The sequence below is a fragment of the Macaca thibetana genome, chromosome 8, assembly GCF_024542745.1.
Source record: "Macaca thibetana thibetana isolate TM-01 chromosome 8, ASM2454274v1, whole genome shotgun sequence".
Lineage (NCBI taxonomy): Eukaryota > Metazoa > Chordata > Mammalia > Primates > Cercopithecidae > Macaca > Macaca thibetana.
The window spans coordinates 127,942,395-127,966,794 of record NC_065585.1 but is presented as its reverse complement, the minus strand read 5'-3'; the positions used below and the strand labels follow the sequence as shown (position 1 = coordinate 127,966,794).

The window sequence follows — 24,400 nt, the reverse complement described above, 5'->3', positions numbered from 1 at the left end:
AGTCTCGCTGTCTCCCAGGTTGGAGTGCGGTGGCAGCGATCTGGGCTCACTGTAAGCTCCACCTCCCGGGTTCACTCCATTCTCCTGCCTCAGCCCCCCAAGTTGCTGGGACTACAGGCACCCGCCACCACGCCCGGCTAATTTTTTGTTGTTGTTGTTGGGTTTTTAGTAGAGACGGGGTTTCACCATGTTAGCCAGGATGGTCTCGATCTCCTGACCTCGTGATCCGCTAGGATTACAGGCGTGAGCCACCGCGCCCGCCCATATTCCTTGAGTTACTCTATCATATTTTTGTATAGAATAAAACATCGTCTAGCAGTGTAAAAACAAATATGTGTGGGGCATATGTAAATATAAATACACACATACACGGAGGCATATGTGCCAGGTGCTGAGGTACAAAAGTCACAAAACCCCACAAGATGTCTGATGGTGTGGCATTTACAGTCTAAAGGTAGAGGAAGACACACAACAAATGAAAGTGCCAGTAATTCTTAAGTTACAATTATGTTCTTAAAAGTTTTCAAATGTCCACAATTCAGTAAGACTCAGGCTTGAGGCACATGGATCTTAAGTGGAATATCATGAAGTGCAAATATGCAGTTTTTGAAACCATAGTTGGAAGAATTAGTATGTATATGAAATTATGTTTAAAACTTTTTTTTTTTTTTTTTTTTTTTTTAGACGGAGTCTCTGTCGCCCAGGCTGGAGTGCAGTGGCGTGATCTTGGCTTACTGCAAGCTCCACCTCCCGGGTTCACGCCATTCTCCTGCCTCAGCCTCCTGGATAGCTGGGACTATAAGCGCCCGCCACCATGCCCAGCTAATTTATTTTTTAAATAGAGACAGGGTTTCACCATGTTAGCCAGGATGGTCTCGATCTCCTGATCTTGTGATCCACCTGCCTTGGCCTCCCAAAGTGCTGGGATTACAAGCGTGAGCCACCGTGCCCGGCCTAAAACTCTTTATATAATTTCCCAGAGTAGAGAGTTTCTGCTGTGGTGATCCAGTGATAAAATTAAGGTCGGATATGGTTTTGATTATAGAATGTTCTTAAAATTCAAAACCTCAGGTATGATTTTAATGAGATAACCTGAAATCTGCTTTTCTTACTACACCTATAAATATGGCACAATAAAGCAGACCTGTAATTACAAGTAGTAGTTTTCCAAAATAAAAAGGCACCTTCGTTTCATATTTAGAGAAACGTTTGCAGAAATGTATGATTTTATTGTCCTAACTAATCTGCCTTTTTTTTCTATCAGTAGGCAGTCCTGGAGGGGCAGAACTAATGTCATTTAAAAATTTATTTAAAATTTCAATCAGATCAAATTAGTTTCCATAGACAGTAATGTTCCCACTGAATTCACCAAGATATGGTCTGTCTGTATGAGTGGATCCAGAACACCTGAGTTCTAGGATCAGCTTTAGTGTCAACTACCTAATCTCTGACCTGCCACTGCCCCTTAATTCTCCACATGTTTTTTAAGTTAGAGGATCTCAAGAAAATGACATGAAATAAATATTAGTTGGAAGTAAAATTATTTATATAAAACGTTATACCAGCAATTTAAAATGTTTATTCTTATAAAGATCACATTGCATTTTCTATGAGCAAAACATTTTTTCCATTTATTATGAAATAATATGATTTCATTTGGCATGTTTCTAGTCTATCATATAGTGAAAACATTGCTTTTAATATGTTATATCCAAGGAGAAACATACTATAGAAAAAAATTAATGATAGATGCAAGTTGAAAATTTTAGATTTAGATTCCTTTAAGTCTTCTATAATGTGCTAACAGTTTTTTCAACGTCTATTTACATTTATCTTTAAATTGAAAACATCTTGAGTCCATTCCTAGGAGCAACAGAAAACTTATCATATGCATTTGAGAAGGGATTATAATGTTTTGTAAATGTATTTGTTACTATCTCCGTAGAATGCTTAGTGCCTCTGGGTATTGTATGTAATTTCCACAAATAGCAGCTTTTTTATGTGGAATCATGTCAATATTTTGACTAAGCGTAGGAAAATGATCAACAGGATCAGCAAAGAAACTAGTGTGCACAGTAGTTTAAATATATATTGCTATGATATTAATAAAAATGTGCAAAGTAATACAAAAACTAGGCCAAAGTATGTGTGTATAGGATAAAGGGTAGAGGTCCGTCTGTTATATTCTTTTAATGTTGGGATATTTCACTGAGGCACAGCTAGATGGCTACACCCATCAATTTAATGACCAAAAAGAATAACATTCTTTTTCGTCAGAAGTAGAATCTTGTCAGATTTGGAGGGTCTTTCATTAATCATTCGGCCTTCCACTCAATGCCACGTAAGAACACTGAGAGATGATCATCTAGCTTCTTCCTCTGTATAAAAAGGAAGATTTTTACATTACAAATGTAATTTTCCCCAAATGGTAAGTATTATGCAGTCTCTTTTTCAGCCGAAAATGTTTGAGTTAATACAATGAAATTTAAGCCAAATGATTCTCAACTCTTAAAGGCCTTGAGTTAAAACATACATCTTTAAGTAATAGAGAGGGAGGGTTAGCAAGCTTAAAGCCATTTTAGTATAATTCATATGTCTTAATTTCAGCCATCAGGTTTTTAAACGGCTCACTGCTCTTTTCTTGTTAAAGCTTAGAAAACTCACTTTTGCAAGAAACATTATGAGGAAGAGATCATAGTTATTTACTGACCCTGCTGATTTCTAACAAAACATTTTACCTTGAGGTTGTATATAACCTATGTCTGGTAATCCCTTTGCTTTAAAATTCCCACTTTAAGGTTGTGTGCACAAATGTTTACTAAATTCTTGCATTTTTAAAAATTGTGAAGTAAGAAGAAAGCTAAATTCCAGTGAGACATAATGGTATACAGTGTTTTTGATACCACCTTAAAACCTTTACAGCAGGGGTTGGCAAACTAGGACCAGTTCAGGCCCAATCCATCCTGCCTGCTATTTTTGTAAATAAAGTTTTATTGGGACACAGAAACAGCCATTCATTTATATATTGCCTGTGACTACTTTTGCACTACAACAACAGAGTTGAGTAATAGCAACAAACTCCATATGACTTGCATAGCTGGAAAATATTTACTTTGTGACCCTTTACTGAAAAAGTTTGCCAGTTTCTGCTCTGTAGGCTGTGGTCAATAAAGAAAACAAAAATCCACAATTTTATTAACTCACCCATGAACAGTTACTGTTTTTATCTTTCATTCCCTGCAATCATTTCTTTGTATTTGTTTCAAAGGAGTCAAGGTTTTATACATAGTTTTCTACGTATTATACATACATATACATCTTTTCATTTGGTATGGTGACAAAATTACTATTAATATATCTTGCTTTGTTATTAAGAATTTTTGTGAATTTTTTATATGGCTAGTTAACCTATTACAAAAATGTCCCATATGTTATAGACATTTACATTTTAATTTTTTACTATGTAAATTGTTCTAAAATAGATTTTTGTATGTATATTAAGTTTTTTAGTATTTTGTATTTTGTCTTATTTGGGAATAGCTTTATAGGAGTGGAGTTCATGGGCATACTTCTGGCACATATAATTAATGATAAATGATGATTTGCTGAGGTTTTTGACATGCTGAAATCTTAAAATTTTGATGTTAGACTTGGTGTTTCTGGTCCCTTTCTGCCCTGTTGATAGGGAGTTTGCGTATTTTTTTAAGTTGTATAATTTGAAAAATACTATATTGTTACTGCATTTGCTCCCAACAAAAATAGTAAATTATAAAAATGTGATTTAAAGCAGTGTGAAACATAAGTGATATAAAGGTAAAATCATAGACATGTTTGAAATGGCAATTTTGTAAGTTATTGCAAACTTATTTGTAAAATCTAGAATATATTTATGGAGTAGTAAAATGTATTTGAATGCTCTGTGCTTTATGAAAAAGATTTTTATGCTCAGCATAAAGATGTTTCATGCTGAAACTGGGCTAGCAATTCTGTTCTTTGCCTAATGCTTGTTATCATTTTCATTTAATCCTGACATCTTACTTCATTACTTTTGTGCTTTTTTGCTTTGCATCTTTCACTCTTTAGTTTTGTGACTTTGAGCAAGTTGTTTAAACTTCTCTGGGCTTCAGTTTCCTTATTTGTAAACAGATGATAATATCTACATCAAAGAATTGTTGGTACTGGGTAGGACAGTGGATGAAACAAAGTTCTTGCCCTTTTGGAGCTAAAATTGTAGTGCTAGAACAAAGACAGTGAACTGTAAAATGTATACAATCTGAAATTTCTTTAAAAAACAGTGTTAAAGAAAAAAAATCAGAATAAAGGTGAGAAGAGGCTTCTCTAACAAGACTGCATTTGAACAGAGACCCGGTGGAAGTGAGGGAGTAAATTACATGGCCATCCCAGGGAAAAGTACCTCAGGCAGTGGGAATAACAGGTTCAAAGATCTCCTTATTACCTGACTTGCTTTGAAGGTATGAGGAAAAAAGGCTAGAAACCTAGGAGGAAGATTTAATTTCTAAAGCAGGAAACAAGCACCAAAACTCATAAAGGAAAAGATGAATAAATTTGGCCACATTAAAATTAAAGCTTCCTACATGACAAATTAATTTAAAATACAAACTATAAAGGAGAATCGGAATGCAATACTTCAGTCAATTGCTATCTAGAAAAAAAAAATATTGTCCTCCAAGTTAATAAGAAAAAGCAACTATGCTTTTGGAAAAATGGGCAAAAAAAAAAAAAAGCAGTGTACCAAAGACTAAACCAAAAAAAGAGGAATGAACATATCAAAAAATGCTCAGAACCAAGTCAGAAGCTATTGATACAACTCTTTCCTTACCAGTTTGATAAAACCAATAATTGGGTAGTATTGTGTTAGTGAAATGTAAGAAAACCTGAACATTGCTCTTTTTAGAGAACAGTATGATTATACCTAACAAATTTGAAAATACACTTACTGAACCTCTGAAAAATTCCACTTCTGGTTGTGGACCATAGAGAATATATCGCGCATATACACTAGGAGACCTGTGAAAATATATTCTTTGCAGGAATATTTGTAGTAGCAAGCATTTGGAAACAAATGCCATCAGTAAGATAAAGCAATAAAATATGCTATACTCTTACGAAAATATACATAATTTTCTGTTACCACATTGATTTAATGTAAGCGATTGAAATGAGAAACATGTTACTGATAGTTTTCAACATTGTAATAATACGGAGAGAGAGTAGTAAAAATGTTAGGAAGATACATTTATAGGGACATGTTATACTTGGGTGACCATAGTTAATGCCCAGTAAAATATACTTTTCCCTGAGTTCATGTCTTTGTGTATGAACCGATACATATATTTGTGTACATGTGCATTTGTGTGTATAAAATTGGACCGTAAGAACATGTTAACATATGGCTTTACTCCCATTAAAATTGTCATGCATTTTATTTTGTAGGCTTTATTTTCCCCAGTAATAGAAATACTGCCATTTCCCCCATGATTCATTAATGGAATAGAGGAAGCTGCTTAGCAAATGGAATCATAAGATGAATGTATGTTTTCCTTTTAATGTCTACATAAATTCACCTTAAATGCCATTTATGTTTTGAATAGTTAAAAATGTCATAGCAGCTGGGCACGGTGGCCCACAACTATAATCCTAGCACTTTGTGAGACCGAGGCAGGCAGATCATTTGAGGCCAGGAGTTCAAGACCAGCCTGGCCAACATGGTGAAACCCCATCTCTACTAAAGTAGTAAATCTATCCAGGCATGGTGGTGCACTCCTGTGATCCCAGCCACTTGGGACGCTGAGGCATGAGAACTGCTTGAACCTGGGAGGCAGAGATTGCAGTGAGTCAAGATCCTGCCACTGCACTGCAGCCTGGGCTACAAAGTGAAACTCTGTCTCTAAAAATTTTTTTAAAAATTTAAAAAGTCATAGTAAAATAATCTGCAGTTCTATTTGAATTATTAAATATGTGTATTTAAATGTGTAGATAAAAATTTATGCATGAATATAAAAGGTATTACAGAAAAAATGATTAAAGGGGAAACTCAATAACTCCTTGTTAAGGATCCATATCAGTCACATCTATCTGTTCCAGAAAACTGATATGAACAGTTTTAGTGAAACAAGTTTTTAATTTTTATCATGTTGTTAATAATGTCCAATGTCTATGGATTCAGGGTAATGTATACAAGTAGATGGTCCAAAATACTTCAAGAATACAAAACAGTCATTCTCTTAAAATATTCTTTTCAGGCTACTGCTACATGATTGAAAGGCAGGAATTTCATAAAAGTTTCCGTGTTTTTCAAGCTGTGTAGCAGGGATCTCTAGAAGTTTAGTGCTAGTCTATGGTATGTATGTGTGTGGTGGGGAGGGTGACACTGTGCAGGGGTGGCAGGGGCTTTTTCGCTTGTATATGTTAGGCTTCCAAACAGGTTTTCATTTTCCTTTTTCCTAGAAAGAGTTCCAATGATAAAACAAATACAATAGTTTGAAAACCATTTGTATAGAGAGGTCATGGAAGCATAAATGCCTTAATAGAGAAGTCAGGCATTTATCATTATCCAGAAGTTGGATAATACGGTCATGAAGACGGACTCAAATATGAGCATTATAAATAATCAGAATTTCAAAGACTCAGAGGAAATGTTCTCTGCAGAATTTTCTCACACCTCCTCCACTTGATCGTATATTGCCCAATATTATCCTTTGAGCTTTTGTTGATAGATCCAGCACAGGAGATTTATTGATGCTGTTTATACACAAATAGCAGTAGAAACAAATACAATGGAATCATAATGAAATTAAGCAAATTGAGGAAGTTCTGGCCTGAATTGTTTTATTTTTCTCTTCAATTTTTAATCCATTAATCGCTTGGGCAAAATACGTAATAAATATATTTTCAGAATTGATGAGTTCTAAAAACTTAAGAGTCGATGATGTCAAAAATGTTGTAATAACATGGCAAAGAATGTTTTTATGAAGGTGAAAATTTCCCATCATTTTCTTAATTCTGGCATTATTCAACATAGCATGAATATATCCATCCTGTTGGAAGCAGGTATTAAATACAAAAGTAATTTTGTGATCTCATTCTTAAGGTATCAGTTAGCTGACTAGCCTCAGGGTCCTGCTAGAGTCATTAAATTGTTTTATTATAATGTGCTCATTTGCTTTTGTAAGATTTTTAATTTTATAGCCCCAGATTTTCAAGTAACATGACACCTGAGCTTCATAAAGATTTCAGCTAAACAAAATCTATGAAAAAACACATTGAGAAGAAAAAGCTGTGTGCACACAATGAAAATGAAATGTGTCAATGACATGAGTCATCATGTCTATAAGCAGTACATATCTTTATGTATAATGTGAAATGTTGTAACTGGTTTTGAGAGTCCATATAGTTTATATGTGCTATGAAAACCCTGGAATTTAAGAACCTTTAGCATTAGCTTCTCAATATATCACAAATTGAACTTTCATGTTATAAATTTTTTTTAAATTATGGCATATTTGCTCACGCAAAGAATGGTAATTTTATCTTTATTATAAAGATAATTGATTTTATTTACCTCTTTGTGCACTTATAATTTAACCATTCTGGAACATTGTGTTCAGAGCCAGAAAAATTAACAGATTTTATTCACATCTATTGTCTATGGCTTCCTTGACAACTACTGCAGATGCCGCTATCACCATGGGGATGGTTCTTCTAAATGAAGCAGCAACTTCGAAAGGAGATGTTGGAAAAAGACGGAGTAAGTCTCTGTGTTGCCATTTTTGTAATTTCGTTTTAGTCTTAAGATTCATTTAAGTCAAATGGGAAATACATAAAAGCCCTTTGTAAACAAACTTCTAAAGAAATGTTCTGGTTTGAAGAAGATTTTAACTTTTTTCTGTTTCTGGGATGTGTTTGTATACTTGCAAATATATTTCTTCCAAAAGCGGACGGGGTAGTTTTCTGTGGAATTGCATATAAAGTGGAGCTGTCCTTCACCCTTGTCAGGGTGCTCTAATCCATCCCTGCGAAGCCATAGAGTTTGTTGTAATTCCACGCGGCAGAGAGAGATGGAAAATTCTGGGGACAGAGTCTTCAGATATTTTATTGTCATATAACATACTCTCTCTGCTACAAGAATCAGGGGTGCACTCAAAGCCTGACTTAGATGAAACTTCTGCATAGGTATTGTACACTGACATATATTACCTTTCCATTCGTTCCAAAGCTTCCTTTAACATTTTTTAAAGGGCATCTGTTGATACTGTCTCTTCCAGGGTCTTTGCCTTTTCCATTGATACACCAAGATTTACAGCTCCATCAAGTTTTCCAGCATTATGTTTTTAAGCAAGTTAATTCTGTGGTTTTTCTTTGATGGGACCATTTCTCTCTGAGTTGTAGAAAAAATATGAGGTTATTGAGAAGTGAAGAATTTTCTAGCAAAAAGAGAAGAACACACAGGGAAAATGTGCTCTGAGGAGCAAAGGACAGTCGCGTGTTTCCTGCCACAGACCTTTTTATAATTAATATCAAGTCCCTATATGATTTGATATGTCCACAAACCTATCAGTTTTTCTATTATTCTTTGCATTTCTGAACTCTTTAAAAACCAAAATTTGTGTATGAGCAGCATAGGTATCTGAAAGAGTATTTATTAGGAAATTTAAAATAGAAATCCGGACTTCGTGGGTTTTTAGCTAGGGTGACATGTGTATAAACAAATCATAGTGCTTTCTAAATACTTAAAAGTCTTAGGGGTTGAAATGTTTTTGATGTAATACACAGTTTAGACTGCCCTCTTTTCCTATGGTATCATCTATTAAAGAAACTACAAAAGAAATGAGCACATTATCAGGTTGAATATAATTTTATTTATGTATCTTTTGAATAAACATCATGTCCTGAGGATTGACATTATCCCTATGAGGACATACTATTTTTTTTTTAATAATTTCAACTTTTATTTTAGATTTGGGAGTATATGTACAGGTTTGTTCCATGGGTATTTTGGTTGATACTGAAGTTTAAGTACGGATCCCATCACCCAATAATGAGCGTAGAATGCAACAGGTGATTTTTCATCCTACACGCGCCTCCCTCCATCCCCACTCTAGTCGTGTCTGTTCTCATCTTTATGTTCATATGTATGCAATGTTTAGCTCCCACTTTCAAGTGAGAACATGTGGTATTTGGTTTTCTGTTTCTGTGTAAATTTACTTAGGATAATAGCCTCCAGTTGCATTCATGTTGATGTAAAGGACATGATTTTGTTCTTTATAGCTGCATAGTATTCCGTGGTGCATATATACCACATCTTCTTTATCTAGTCCATCATGGATGTGGTATATAGGCACCATGGAATCGACGTGGGTTGATTTTTTTTTTTTTTTTTTTTTTTTGCTATTGTGCATAGGGCTGCAGTAAACATAAGAGTTCATGTGCCTTTGTGGTGGAATGATTTATTTTCCTTTCGGTGTATACCCCGTAAGGGGATTGCTGGGCGAATGGTAGCACTACATTAAGTTTTTTGAAAAATCTCGAAACTGCTTTCCACAGTAGCTGCTCTAATTTATATTCCCGCCAACGGTACGTAAGCATTCCCTTTTCCCTACAACCTCACCAGTATCTGCTTTTTGACTTTTTAATCATAGTCGTTCTGACTGGTGTGAGATGGTATCTCATTGTGGTTTTGATTTGCATTTCTCTGCTGAGTAGTGATAATGAACATTTTTTCATATGGTTACTGGCCACTTGTATGTCTTTTAAGAAATACCTGTTCATGTCCTTTTTCTGCTTTTTAATAGAAAAAAAAGGATGGGGTGGGTTTTTGCTCATGGATTTAAGTTCCCTGTAGATTCTGGATACTAGATGTTTGTCAGATGCGTCGCTACCAAAAATTTTCTCCCATTCTGTAGGTTGTCTGTTTACTCTGTCTTGTTGTTTTGCTGAGGCTCATTAATCAGTCCCACTTGCCAACTTTTATTTGCAACTGCTTTTGGAGACTTAGTAAAAAAAAATTCTTTGCTCGAGCCAATGTTGAGAAGGGCATTTCCTAGGTTTTATTCTAGGATTTTTAAAGTTTTAGGTCTTACATTTGAGTTAATTTTCACATATATGGTGAATGGTAGGGGCCAAGTTTCATTCTTGTGCATATGGCTAGCCAGTTATCGCAGCAACATTTTTTGAATAGGGAGTCCTTTCCCCATTGCTTGTTTTTGTCAGCTTTGTTGAAGATTGGATGGTTGTGAATGTGCAGCTTTATTTCTGGGTTTTCTATTCTGTTCCATGGGTCTATGTGGAGGACATCCTCTTAATTATGTGTTTGTTGTATATCCTGTCTTAAGGTAAATAATAGTAAGAAATGTGTAGTAAATTTTTAAATCTTAGAACATTTATTATAATATGATACTGAATTTATTAAATCACCATTTCCAGCTTCCCTCTTTGTAGATGTTTCTTTAACTCCAGCTCCCACCCACACCTAAATTGTTTATTCATGTTATGTGTGTGTATGAGCGTGAGCTGGAAAACATTTTAAAACTTTTAAATTACTCCTTTTTGATGTGATTTTTGTTTTTGATGTGGCACAACTACTATGATTAGTGTTTCCCAGGTCAGAATGCATCTGCCTCACCACAGCATTTTCTTTCAAAAGGTGGAGTATCTCATGTGACTACCATGGTTCCTTTAATAGTTACTAACCCCTCACTACCCTCAGTTCCTCTCCCTTCCCATATACAAGTACTTGAGTAGCATTATTTTGTTCCACTGCAGAGGATCAAGTAATTTTCTTCTGTCTTACTTGATCACATATTTCGAGCCTCATTTCCCATAGAGCACAACCCAGGGGAGCTACTAAAAAGAGCAAAGGGAATGAAAAGAGTGCTTTATTCTTCTTTTGAAAAATAAAAAAGGAGATGGAAGGAAAAGAAAGAAGTGTTAGATAAAATGCCAGATTTGGGAAAGTATAGAGTAAATCATTTTGTAATTCATGATGGGTTTAGTAAGATTGTTCTTCGCAAAGTTGTTATGCTGTATCTGGGTCCTGGTGTCTGTCATATGGGGATATTCTATAATTTTCAAAAACTTATTTTATGATATTCACAAACTCATTTTTTGGTTTATTTTCTCCTAATATTCATTTGAAGTTCAGCTGCATGAGTGTTGTCTGAAATGAAATGTCAGAGGCTACACTTGGATGCTATTAAATGCTTGTGATGTTTCACAATTCATATTGAAAACTTAGAAGATATTCCTGCAGAGTTGCATAAAAACGGACACATTTGCAGACCATATTTTGACAAAGCTGTACCTTGTGTACTCCATGATTGCCAGAATTGCAGTTAAACTTGGTTTCATTTATATATTGGAAAAAATTTTAAAAATCATAGTTCCTTATAGAATCATATAGATCTGTTTGATTTTCCTTATTCTGCTTTAGTGTTTTTAATCTTTTTAAATCTTTTTTATTTTACAAATAATTTCAAATATTTGTTTAGAATTCTCTGAAATAAAAGGTGTATTGTGCAAATATTTGTTCTTAAAAGATGTTCAGATATTTCTTGAGATTAACACTAATTTCTACTTACAGAACATATTTAAGTATTTAAATTTTATAAACATGTTTAGATTGTACTAATAACTGCAATGAATCTTGTTTAATTAAATATCCAAAATATATGTGCAAAAGAAACATTTTATTATTCATCTGCTTTAGAGTAAAATCTTCTCAATCATAATAAAAAGGAAATGAGAAAATAAAGTACTTTTCCTATTGTTAGCTTTCCTGGGACAGAGGAATATTGCAAACCTAGACCACAGCACATTTGACTTTAACATGTGCCCTCAGTTTGTTTGTAAGACAGACAACATTTTGACACTATTACCTGCCATGGAGGGAGTTTCCTCCCCTCTGGTTCTCACTTAGACCGTATTTTCTCTCTCCGAGCTTTTATTCCTTGCTTTCTATAACATGCTCTCACTGAGGCGATACTAACGAATACCTAAAGTTACTGCTTAGCATCTGAAAAGATTAAAATTATATTAAGCATTTTAACAATGCAAATGTTCCTGCTAATATAGCCAATGCTTAATAATGCAAGAGCCAATAATCTTGTTTGTGGTTTATAACATGGTTTGTTTTGATCACTCTGGGGCATGTTAGTACTTGTAAGAACTCTATACGAGAAGAAAACCTCCAGAAGACTTAGATCAGTCAATCTTGTTGTTTTCATACCCCAAATAGTACATTTTCATTGAGAAGAATGTGGAAAATATTGAACACATTGTATTGTGGATAATCTGGTTTGTTGTACCTGTATGTGCCATGAACTATTAAATGTAAGTATACTGTAATTGAATGCATTTAAAAATATAAACAATTGGGGTTTCATTTGCATATTTTTAGACACTAATGGTATTTTCTGTCTATTTCTAGTAATTTGCCTAGTGGGATTGGGCCTGGTGGTCTTCTTCTTCAGTTTTCTACTTTCAATATTTCGTTCCAAGTACCACGGCTATCCTTATAGGTAATATCTTTATACTAACATGAATGTTTTTAACTAATAGAACAGAATTTCAGTGGTTAATATATAATTAAGGATGAATATAAAGTTGCTGTGTAATTTTTAAATTCAGTTAAGCAAGTGTTTGAGCACCTGCCATGTGTTCAGCATAGTAAAGTACACAAAGGAGATATACGACATACTTCTTGTTCCCTGACAGCATATAGTTTATTTTTAGACATACATATTTTTATATAACAAATGAGGTTGAAGCTCATTTTGATGACTTCAAAATTTTATCTTCCCTTAGTTTGTCATGATTTTGACTTCATTCGCAAGATGGTTTTCTCATATAATTCACTGTTCATTGTCTAATAAACTTTGTATTATCTTTGGAATTCTACAAAATTTTCACTTTTCAAAATAAGAGCCAACATGAAAGGGAAAAATTAAGTGATAAAATAATCTCTGGTCATTATAAATCATAATGAGTATCTCGTAAAATTTTCTACAAATTGTCATAATTGGAGATGGAAAGATATTGAAAATTCAAAGACCACATTATTATTAGCAAACTATACTTTCACTAAAGCACACTGTAGTAGATGTGCCAGATTACAGTTGTTCACTTTATGAATTAGGCCTGTATTCATTCTTGAGCTTTTTCCTCCAAGTTTTCTTAAATAACTTTCATTTTCTCTAGGCAGTCCTTCTTTTAGTTTAGCTCATCTCTCTAAATGAGTAAAAGCTCAGTATTTCCTTTTTCAGAGATTTTGAAGATTCTGTTTAGGTAATAGAACCAGTGATATGTTGATAGAAAATAAAAGCCTCTCAAAGCCTACATTTCTCCTGCCTGTGAACAGTGGACATTTTTAGAACATTTCTACACAGATCATAGTAACAATATATAGCCTTATCAGGGAGAAAACTAATCCCATAAAAGGGAGATCTAACCATGGGATTATAACACAAGAATATGAGTCTTCAGCCCCACCCCCTCTATTTTCATAGATGGCCAGAGGTACATTTCCAGTTCTCTTCTTCCCATAGCCATTAAAAATAAATATACTAAGGGAATGGAAGGAAATATGGGTATCAGATTTCCTGACACCCTGCTTGCCATGTAAATTTTTAAAAATACCAGTTCTGAGGACAGCAAGAGTTATGAGAGAGGCAAGCAGAGTCTTCAGGTTTTTCATTTTATTCTTGACTTTAGATAGCCAGCCAATTTTGGTGTTGATAATGTGAAATAATCAAATCTAAGATTAAGTAATACCCAAGAAAGATGAAGTTTTCTTTTTTCTTTCACCCTGCTCTAGGATTGAGAATCATGTTTCTGTATGATTGGTACTTAGTTTGACATGTGTTCTATAATGGAAGATGTAAAGTAACAAAAATAGAAATACTCTATTTTATCTATGATGCCAAAAACACTTGAAAATTAATCCATTTTCATCTCTAGTACTTAGTTTCAAAGGAAATACATACCTTTTTGTGAAAAGATAAACTATACAGTAAGTGATACTGTGAGATTCTTAAGCCCTAATTAGTTGACAGGAAGTAGGGAAGGGTAAAGGGCAAATTCTAACTTTCCTCATATATCAGAGCATGTAATGATACCAAAATATCATTCCCTATCTAGATTATTATCTGACACAGCAATATAATTAGGAAAAGTGCAGAAAAAAAATATTTTACTCATTTTTTAATAATGTTGCATTTGACAGTACTATTTTTGTTACGATATGAAGAGTTTAAGTTTGTACTTTTTTTTCAAGTAGTAGTTGTCATTTAGTGTAATAACTCTCCAGTGCTCTGGGGTTTTGTGGCTGTTTTTTAACTGAGGTTGGACATAGAAATTACCTGGGGAGCTTTTCAAAATACATATCCTTGGCCTCTCCATAGATAGGAATAGTAAGCACATCTGAACCAGCATATATGCCACTTACATTATTTCTGTGTAAATGTGTCATTTGAACATTCTTCTTATGTAACCAATCCCACACTCCTGTCAGCTCCCCACCAACCTAACAGGAGATGGATTTGCCTTCAGCAGGCCTCATAATGCTAGAAATATAGATGAAACTCTTGTAAGAAGTCAGAGATGGAAATTATGCCTTACAGTGGTTTGTGAATGTGAAATTTGACATAGTTTAGATGAAAACCCTAACAAGGAGCTGCCAAGAAACAGAATCAGAAGAGAGCCTATCAAAGAAGCTTGGGACACCAGGTGTGCTAAACAGTGTGCCATGCTGTGTGGAGAAATGGCAGGCAGGCCTCTGACTGCTGTAACAGCTCTTCAGAGTGCTCCATCATTTGCTGTGCTATTGTGTGGATTTACCAGATTGACCTAGACAAGCTAAATAGAGTTTGGTTACTCTGTTAGGCAATTTTAGATTCAAGAAGCCAAAAGGCAATCGGAGTATGTTAGATAATGGGAGGTTTATCGGAGAGAGATACGGAGAAGCAAGGAAGACAATTAAAAACGTAGTTGCCACATAGCTAGATCTCACAGATGTTGGAAAAGGTTCAGAAAATAGGTCATTCAACAACAGAAATCCATTGCTTCAGAAGTAACTCAGTGACTAATCTCTTGCTCCAATTCTTCCACTATTATTACTGAGTAATGTCTGTATACCATTCTCTTCAGCTGATTAGAGCCTTCTCTGTCCCTTAGACTCCCACCTATGCTACCGGTTCTCATTCTCTCAACATGATTTTGTGCATTTTCTTTTCTAAGAGGAAGGGAATGATTGGCTAAGTTTTTCACTCCCCAGTATTGGGCATCTGATGTAAGTAGAACTTTCACCCCAGTCTACCTCCTATGCCATAGTCTATCCTCTGGAGTCCTTGAAGGTGTCTCCTTTACCACCTTTTGTTGGAGCTATTCAAAGAGCCCAATGAATTACATTAATTTTCTGTTTTCTAAGCACATCCAACAGAAGCCAAATACAATGACAAACACCTATGAAAGAAAAACACCAAATATGTGAACAGAGTAGTATTTAATTCAGCTCATGTATTTGGGAAGAAGGTGGTCAAGATAGATCTTTGATCCTAAGAGATGGTTCTCAAAACTCTGTGGCTTCTTATTCCTACACCATGTGCAACTGAGTCAGAATCTGCAAGTGTGGGTTTTAAGAATCAGGTGAATAGTTACCCAGGTGAATCATATAACCATTTTATGAGCCTGTCTTAGGGAACTAAGTGATAAAGGATTTCCCAATTGCCTCTCAGTTTTAAATTTGAGTTGTTAAACAAATGCTTTATAGACATGCCATGATGTTTACTGTGAAGTCATTTGTTTGGAGAAAGTACATACAACCGTGAACCAGGGAATAACAGTGTAAAGTGTCAAAAGCTAAGTGGCAGATCTGTTGTATGGAAATAATTGAGAAAGATCACTGTGGGTTTGAGAAAGGAAGGCTCCAGAAAAAGGCTTGAATTAGGCTAAAATTCAACAAAGCATTTAGACAAAGAAGAGGGGCTCAAGATATTTCATGGACAGAAAGTCATAATTTGTATACAGAGGAATGGGAAGAGAAATATGTTCATGGTATCTTCTGAGGATTATGAGTATACTAAATAGTGAACATGTTTCTGGCTTAAAATGCATTAATTAGATAAAGAAGTATATGAAAAGGAAGATAGATATATACACAAAAGGAAATATTCCTAAGCAATTTGGGTGAATTTTACGACAGTTCTCTAATTCAGATTCTAGAAATTTGCAAAACTAATAATTATTTTTCCAGGTGAGTTTTTGGGATTTTTTTTTTCTGGAACATCATAGTGTTCTGGGATTTTAGTACTGCACAGGATCATAGAGATCATATCGTTATTCATTTTACAGATGCGACAAAGAGAGTGTCTCTATTTAAAGACAGAAGCAGAAAATCTGACTCTTAGCTCACTTGTCTCTCCTATGCCATATTTTGTGTAGAAAAATATGATTTGTATATTCATATAAGTGGAAAATTATCCCAGAATCAAAGTTGAAAATAATGTGATAGCCAAAGCCTCTAAGAAAAATGTTGACAATTAGATAAATGTTCAGCACCAAGATAATAACTTACTTTGGCCTCTGGAATTAGTTCGAGAGATGACGATTTTACTCAAAAGGAATTCTACAGAAAAACTAAGGGACACTGACAAAATCTACTTATTAAACAAATTTAAGTAATTTTTATATCTCATTATTTACTAGTGAAAGCTGCTATAGTTTACATAGATGTGATGCCCTTTTTATATTTTTTAATCTTTATAATACTCTCTCTTCATGTATCCTCAGATCATATCTGAGATTGTTCTTATGAATTTCATGACTTTGTTATCGAGCTATTGTACTGTCCAATTTAAATAATCCCTGTAATTATAGCTTCCCAGAGCACATTAAAGCCTTCTAATATGTCCCTTCAGCTCTTTTGAAAACTGTCATTTATCTATTTTCCTACATTCTATTGATATACTGGGAAATTGTTTAGCTAACTTCCATAAATCCTTATGGTGCTCATAGATAACCCTTCTTATGATCATTCATATTTGAATTATTTTGCTCTCAGGTTTACATAGTATAATTTTTCCCTTCATGACATTTACAGTATCCTTCCAAACCAACAAAATACAGTGGACAGGGGAGAATTATGAACAAAAACAAGTTTTCCATTTAAAAAGTTTTAATCCCTTTTGTTAGTCTAGCACATGTATATATGCTAAAGTCAACTTAGTAATAATATATTTTACTTTGAGTCATCTTTTTATTCCATGGCATTATTTTCCTTTTAAATAAGCTTTCGTTTCCTTCTCAGTTGTTTTATCCATTCTCTTGTGAATGATTATGATAATTCCCTGACAAACAGCAAAAACAAATGTTACTAAAAGACTGCAGAGAGTATATACCAGACATTTGGGTACACCCTGAGCCAAATTACAAAAAGGTGACAGTACAGGGAAAGCAAATATATATCTATTCAATTAGTTAACTAAAGAAAGAGCAAAGGTGATGGCAAAAGCAAGTGTCAAAGAGGGAACAAATGAAGGAGAAGAAGAAATAATTCTGATACTAGTTGAAAGGTGACATGCTGATAAAGAACAGAAAGACCTTTTCCCATAGAATTATCCTGTGATGAACATAGTACCACATTGTTCAAAAATATTTTTGTATTCCTGGAAGCATTTACCTGTGGCACCAGCATTATATGTTTTAAAAACTGCTCACATCAGATAAAGGCAGTTTGTAGAAAATGAGAGAATGAGATGCAGAAAAGAAGTATTCTAGGAAGAGGAAAATCCACAACACATATTCCAGAAGGTATTTCCTGGCCTTTGGTACTTCTGCAAAGACATTTGTAGATGTCCATTTTCTAAGAGCATTAGACTGTAAAATAGTAAATCGTAAACCCTAGGAACCCAGACCTGAACCACTCCAGCCATCCAAGACAGAAATACATTGAAGTAGGCTGACAAGAGGAGAAAAATAGTTTCTCAACCAAGACTGTATCCTTGGCTTTCCCAGTTTTAACAAGAATACATGTTGCAGAGATCAATTACTAATACAGATGCACGTTGTTCTTCACAGTAACTCTTGGGAAGCTTCCTACTTCTACTTTAGATCATACCTGTACTTGGGATAAGACACTTGAGTTACCCTTCAGTGAAAATGCACATTTGAACATAACACCTTCTACTTTTTTTTTTTTTTTTTTTTAAGAAACTCACCTTTCTTAATGGCCTTTAGCCTCCAATGCCAAAGTAGTTGCTTGGGTGTTATGCATCCGCCTTTTAGCCCTCAATGTCTTCATTTTGAATTTTTCTAAATTATAAACTGTTGTGGCACTGATACACAGGACTATATCCATAATTATCTTTATGTACAGAACCATGATCATAATTGTCTTTGAACTAATTTTTTTACATTCTGTCCTCACAATTTTTAATTTTATTTAAAATACAGTCCTTAATTTCTTCTGTATGAAGTGATCCTGTTCTGTTTATTCATTTTTATTTTAATCTTAAGCCTTATAAAACCTTAAACATCTATGCCCTTCATATTTTTTCAGTACTTCATAGTACTTTCAAAATTGCTGTTTTCTTTGCTGATACATGTACCTGCTAAAGGGATAAATATCTACTTTTTTAAATATTTATCCTATATTCTTAAATCTTCCCTAAAGTTTACCATTAACACTTTACAGCATGAATCTGTTTCATGCCATCACTAAATTCTCTCAGATTGTCTTCTAAATTTAATACGCAAACTTTCCCGATTGGAATCCCCAGTGTGCTGGTTACTGACTGTGTGACCTTGGGCAGGTTAACTTTTGTCAACCTAAGTTCTCATTTATAAATGGAGATGATTTGTCATATGTCGTTCAACTATTACAAAGATTCCATGAGAGAATGCTTGCAAATCACTTAGCACATTGCCTGGTACACAGTACTAATTATTTAAATTCATTTTTATTTAATCTTTTGCTATAAAGTTTTCCTTTATGCTAAAGATTAAGTAGTTTTGTCTTATTTTTGATGAATGTAATCGGGCTCCTGAGTCTCTTGAAGCTGTCAGTGAAATAGGAGGGTTACTATGAATTTGATCTAATTACCATCTGAGCCATAGTTCAGAAAGGAGGAAATACTACTTCAGTAGTAGCACGGAATTCATTTTATATATTACATGAACTTTGGTGCTTGCCCCATTTTCTAAGAAGAGCAAAGTGCTAGCAAGGACATCATATTCTTCACATATGGTTAACTACCTTATCAATATTTTTCACTGGCACTCTGTGTTCACAAAAGTTTCCTTTAGAAGATGTCTGTAGTAACATCTAAGGTACATCAAGTCTGTTTTCTCTGTTAGGAAAATAACATGAGACATTTCTAGTAATTCTGTCACTTTGCTTCCTAACTGTTCATTAGACTCTGTCTTAGACAGGTAGTATAATCTAACAGAAAAATAACAGTAATTAGGAGAGGTCCCGAGTTCAAGGTTGGGGTTTCATTCTGTGTATTAGCTAGAGCTCTAGCTCTGCATTTAGACAAATCTAGGTTTGAATTTTGGTTCCTCTTAACTTTGGGGCTTAAAGTTAGTTACTTAACTTCCAAGTCTCATTTTTCTGCAGCTCTAGTTACTTCTCTATCTATCTATATTGAACTTGGTTAAGCCTGTTTCTGGATCTGGAAACTTGGTATGATAAAACCTACCTCAATTTTATGGGGATAAATTATATAATCAATTTGTAGTCCCTGAAATGTAATGGGTTCTCAATAAAAAGTGCTCACTTTCACCTACCTCCTCTTCAACTGTACTAGCCACGTCAGCAATTGACTATTCAGTCGTACTTTATTGCATTATGTTTTTCATTAAGTATTCATTTACAGTTGTTTCATGTGTTTGTCTTTTTTTCTTCTAGATTATAAGGTATTTGTGTCTTTGATAAATACCTTTTATATATCTCCAAAGTGCTATGCACATAGTAGGTGCTCATCATATACTTGTTAGTTGAATCTGTTTACTTGAAAACTTTATTCCTTGTCTACTTCCATTAAATGCAATCGGAACCATTAAAATAGAAATATAGTGAAGATTACTGGCTTGCCTCAGCTCCAGAAGATGCAGTTCATATCAGATGACACCCCCTGGAGTTGTCAGGTTGTTCTTCATAGCTGAAGGTGTGTGGAAAAATTAGTTTTTCCCCAAACTTGAGCTCTAAAGATAACTATCGTGGCTGGGAGTGGTAACCTCAGGCCTCATGCCTAGCACTTTGGGAGGCTGAGGCAGGAGGATTGCCTGAGGCCAAGAATTTGAGACCAGTCTGAGCAACACAGCAAGATGAGTCTCTACAAAATAATTTTAAAAATTAGCCTGGCATGGTGGCACATGCTTGTAGTCCCAGCTGCTGGGTAAACTGAGGTGGAAAGATCGCTCGACCCCAGGAGTTTGAGGCTGCAAGTGAGCTATGAGTGTGCCACTACACTCCAGCCTGTGCCACAGAGTGAGACCCTGTCTCTAAAAAATCTTTTTAAAAAAGAGGTATTGCCGTTCCAGTTCTGAGCTGGGTGATATCAAGTGAAAAACAGAATATATAAATTAAGCTTATAGTGGACACAAAGTGCCTTCCATTGTATTAAAACAAAACTGATAGTTCCTAATGTCCTTGGTTACCTTGAGATGAACAAAAATGGAATGGTACTCAGTAAGGAAATGTACAGAATAACAGCTAAAAATGAAAGGCATTCATAACAATTTTGAAGAAAGTATGATAATGAACAAGCACAGCAAGACAAAAATTCCAGAATGTAGAGTGTATAGCAATACTGCATTCATTTGTACATCTTAACAACCTTAAGCTGTACAAATAGAACAATAATATCTAAATGGTGTGATCAGCCCATAGTACACATCATTGATGAGAATTTCACTGGTATTAACCTTTCTCATACTGAGTCCTAGCTTTGTAGAATGACTTATAAAGGTCCAAGGATTTAGAGATGATTAAGAGATAAGCTGGCATTCTGTAAAGGCACCATTGTCTATCCCCTGTCTTATCTAGATAAAGAATGTAGTGCTAAATCTTGTAATAATATTGTACAAATGGAAATTCAATCTTAAGGATTATTTTTTCCATATTGTTGTATTTCATTGTGGTGTATTGGAAAGTGATCTGGACTTTGAGTGAGAAGATGTGATTTGGACCATGGCACTTAAAAACTCTATAACCTCAGGCAAGTCTTTTAATCTTCTCTGAGCCTCAGTTTTCCTCATTTTCAAATATAGAGACTATAACATTTATCTCATAAGACAAGTTTAGTAAATTACTGTTTTACAAATGTAAGGTAACTTAACTTTTAACTGTGAGATTCCATATTCCAGTCTTACATTATTATGTTTATCTGCTCTAGGAAAAAGTCCTCAGATAAAAATTTCTACCAAAAGACTGACACGTGAAGTTAATCATTTGACAGATGCAATCCTTCCACTCCCAACAAATATACTTTCTTAACTTATGTTTGTTATCACTTAGGGGAAAAAGGCAGTCAACAAATATGTTTAATTCTGCCTAAGAAAAATGTAGCCAAATCTTTTTTCCCATTAACAAATAATGTAAGTCTTAATATCCAAGGTTAATAAAAAATACAAGTGTTCCAGGCCGGGCGCGGTGGCTCAAGCCTGTAATCCCAGCACTTTGGGAGGCCGAGACGGGCGGATCACGAGGTCAGGAGATCGAGACCATCCTGGCTGACACGGTGAAACCCCGTCTCTACTAAAAAATACAAAAAACTAGCCGGGCGAGGTGGCGGGCGCCTGTAGTCCCAGCTACTTGGGAGGCTGAGGCAGGAGAATGGCGTGAACCCGGGAGGCGGAGCTTGCAGTGAGCTGAGATCCGGCCACTGCACTCCAGCCTGGGTGGCAGAGCAAGACTCCGTCTCAAAAAAAAAAAAAAAAAAAAAAAAAATACAAGTGTTCCAAACAGTTAACTTGCTGAATACTTTAAAATCAACATTTGCTAAATTCAGAAACAGATAGTAGGTTCATATATATATACACACACACACACACACACACACACACACACACACATATATATATATATGTAAAATATAAATTTACGGTAATTTTTTGCAGAAAATTCACAGTCCAGTTTTTGGATCCCACACTACACATCCCACCCCCTCAAGCCCAGAAAACCAAGGGTCTAGGCTAACACACACATCAAAAGCAGCTCTAGAGACTTAGTTCCATTGTGGTAATACAACTTTCTTACTCTGGCAGAAACTCCATACCATTCAGCAACCCACTGAAAGCAGGGCAGGAGGATTACAGGCGTGAGCCACCACGCCCGGACAGGCCTAGATTTCTTCAGGCCTTTTTGGAAGACAACTTGTTTCAGACTCGAAGACTTTTCTGGGTTTAGTAATCTTGTGTTACAGAGAAGAGAGCCCCAGGACTTTCAGCTAAAGAATTCTAGCTAAGGGCTACAATGTCCTTCTCTCTAGCATTCTCATAGAACACATGTGAATGTAAAGATTAAAAGGAATAAGTCAGTGAGTTGCAATATCCACAAGGTCAATGGATAGGAATGAAAATTCAGCCACTGGCTTGTCTGTTTGGTGTACAACCCAAACCTTTTTTCCCCTTTGCACTTTTTTGGATCCCAAATGAAATCTGAGCAACTGCCCCTTACCCACATAAGTGATTTCTGTGAGACAGATGACACTGTGTAACCACTGGGTCTCCCTGACTTCCTCCCCAGTTTGAGAACAGGAAGAGCAGTGCCCCGAAAAATTCTGTTGAGCTGAAGATATTAGAATCTAACCAACTCCCGCTTGGACACAGTACATTTGTTCCGGAACACTGTGTACATTCTGGTTTTTCCAAATATGAGAAACAGATGGAGTCATTAATTCAACATAAAAAAAAAAAAAAAACCCAACAGCAAGCCATTATTTGCTACCTGTTCAGATATTTCACAGAAAGGGAAAAGCAACAAACAAGCTTTTGATATATCCTCAGTCTCCAGTAACCACCAGTGACCAAATCCAAAGTTCTCTTCATGTGACCTTTCTAGCATTTTAGTTGACAAGCCCCTCTTGGAAAGTTTATACCCTAGATTTTGTAACATGACTTTCTTACACCTTCCTTTTTTCTTTGAGATTATTTCTCAGTCCTAAATATACATTATCAATTCCTGACCTTTGTCCTGAGATCCAGAACCAGACCTGAATATCACATTAACAGTTCACCTCAATATGTTCAAAAATCATTATCTGCCTCCAAATCTGTTTCTCTGTTCCTTTTCCCCATTTTCCCTGACACTGTCATTCTCACAGTCATGCAAGACGGAAATCTTGGAGTCATTTTGTCCTCATCCCACATCCTCATCCTGCTTTGTGTTATTTGGTCTACATTACTTTTCTCTTCCCACAGTTGCTGTCTTAAGTACGTTGTATCTTTTTCTGACTATCACCGAACCTCCTAAATTGTCTCCCAATGTCTAGTCATTATCCCCCATAATCCATCAGTTATTGTACGGTAGTGTCAGAATTGTTTTAAGATACGCACTGATTATGTTGCTTCATTAAAATTCCTTAATACCTAATAAAAAGGAGGAGGGGAAAGCTAATACATGTTCCTTCTAGAAGATACAGATAGATAAGCAAAATGAAGAAAATATATTCATAAATCCCAACACTCAGGTCATCAACTATCATCAGTTTAGCCTGTACATATTTTGTAAGCTGCTTATTTTTCTTTTATACATCATGAGCATATTCCAATGCAGTTAACTACATTCTACAGTATATATGATTTTACTAGCTATATAGTAATACCATTGTATGAATTGCCACAACTATTTTAACTTTCATGCCATTCAGCTTTTTATGGTATATCCTTCAGTACACCCTCTGGTTTAATACAAGACTCAGTAACTGCTGTCTGTGTTCGTTTATCCTACAAACTAAGAATGGCTTCTACAGTTTTAAATCATCGGGGGGTGGGAAGTCAACAAAGAATATTTTGTGACATGAAAATTATGAAATACAAATTTCAGTGCCTATGAATAAAGTTCCATGGAAACGCAGCCAGGTTTGTTTTATGTGTTGTCTGTGGCTGCTTTTGTACAACAGCTCAGTTCAGTGGTTTCAGCAAAGACCCGTTGCCCACCAAAGTTTAAAATATTGACCTTCTGGCTCTTTACAGAAAATGTGCTAACTCCTAGCCTAGCCATGCTGAACACAACACTGAGTATGTTCTCATACTTTGATACCTGTCTCCATCCAGCTTCTTTGGTCTACGCTGCTGTCCCTTTATCTTACTTGTTCTCAGAGTTTTGCTTTTTCAATTCTTGTAACATCATCATCATATCAAACATGTCACTGTATCATACTTA

General features: G+C 35.1%; 1 protein-coding gene across 8 annotated transcripts in view; it reads left to right on the top strand.

Annotated features, from left to right (window-relative positions):
- The window catches only part of TUSC3 (tumor suppressor candidate 3), a 231,473-nt gene that overhangs the window by 193,437 nt on the left and 13,636 nt on the right, over positions 1-24,400 (top strand). For 5 of the 8 annotated variants that reach the window (XM_050802176.1, XM_050802171.1, XM_050802178.1 and 2 more), the window contains 3 exons: positions 7,694-7,768; positions 12,446-12,536; positions 21,169-21,233. In XM_050802176.1, the coding sequence (XP_050658133.1) occupies positions 7,694-7,768; positions 12,446-12,536; positions 21,169-21,187 (185 nt within the window). In that variant the 3' untranslated portion in view covers positions 21,188-21,233. Of the gene's footprint in view, positions 1-7,693; positions 7,769-12,253; positions 12,349-12,445; positions 12,537-21,168; positions 21,234-24,400 lie in introns of those variants that run through there. The other 3 variants (XR_007728365.1, XM_050802172.1, XM_050802174.1) reach the window with 3 other exon arrangements.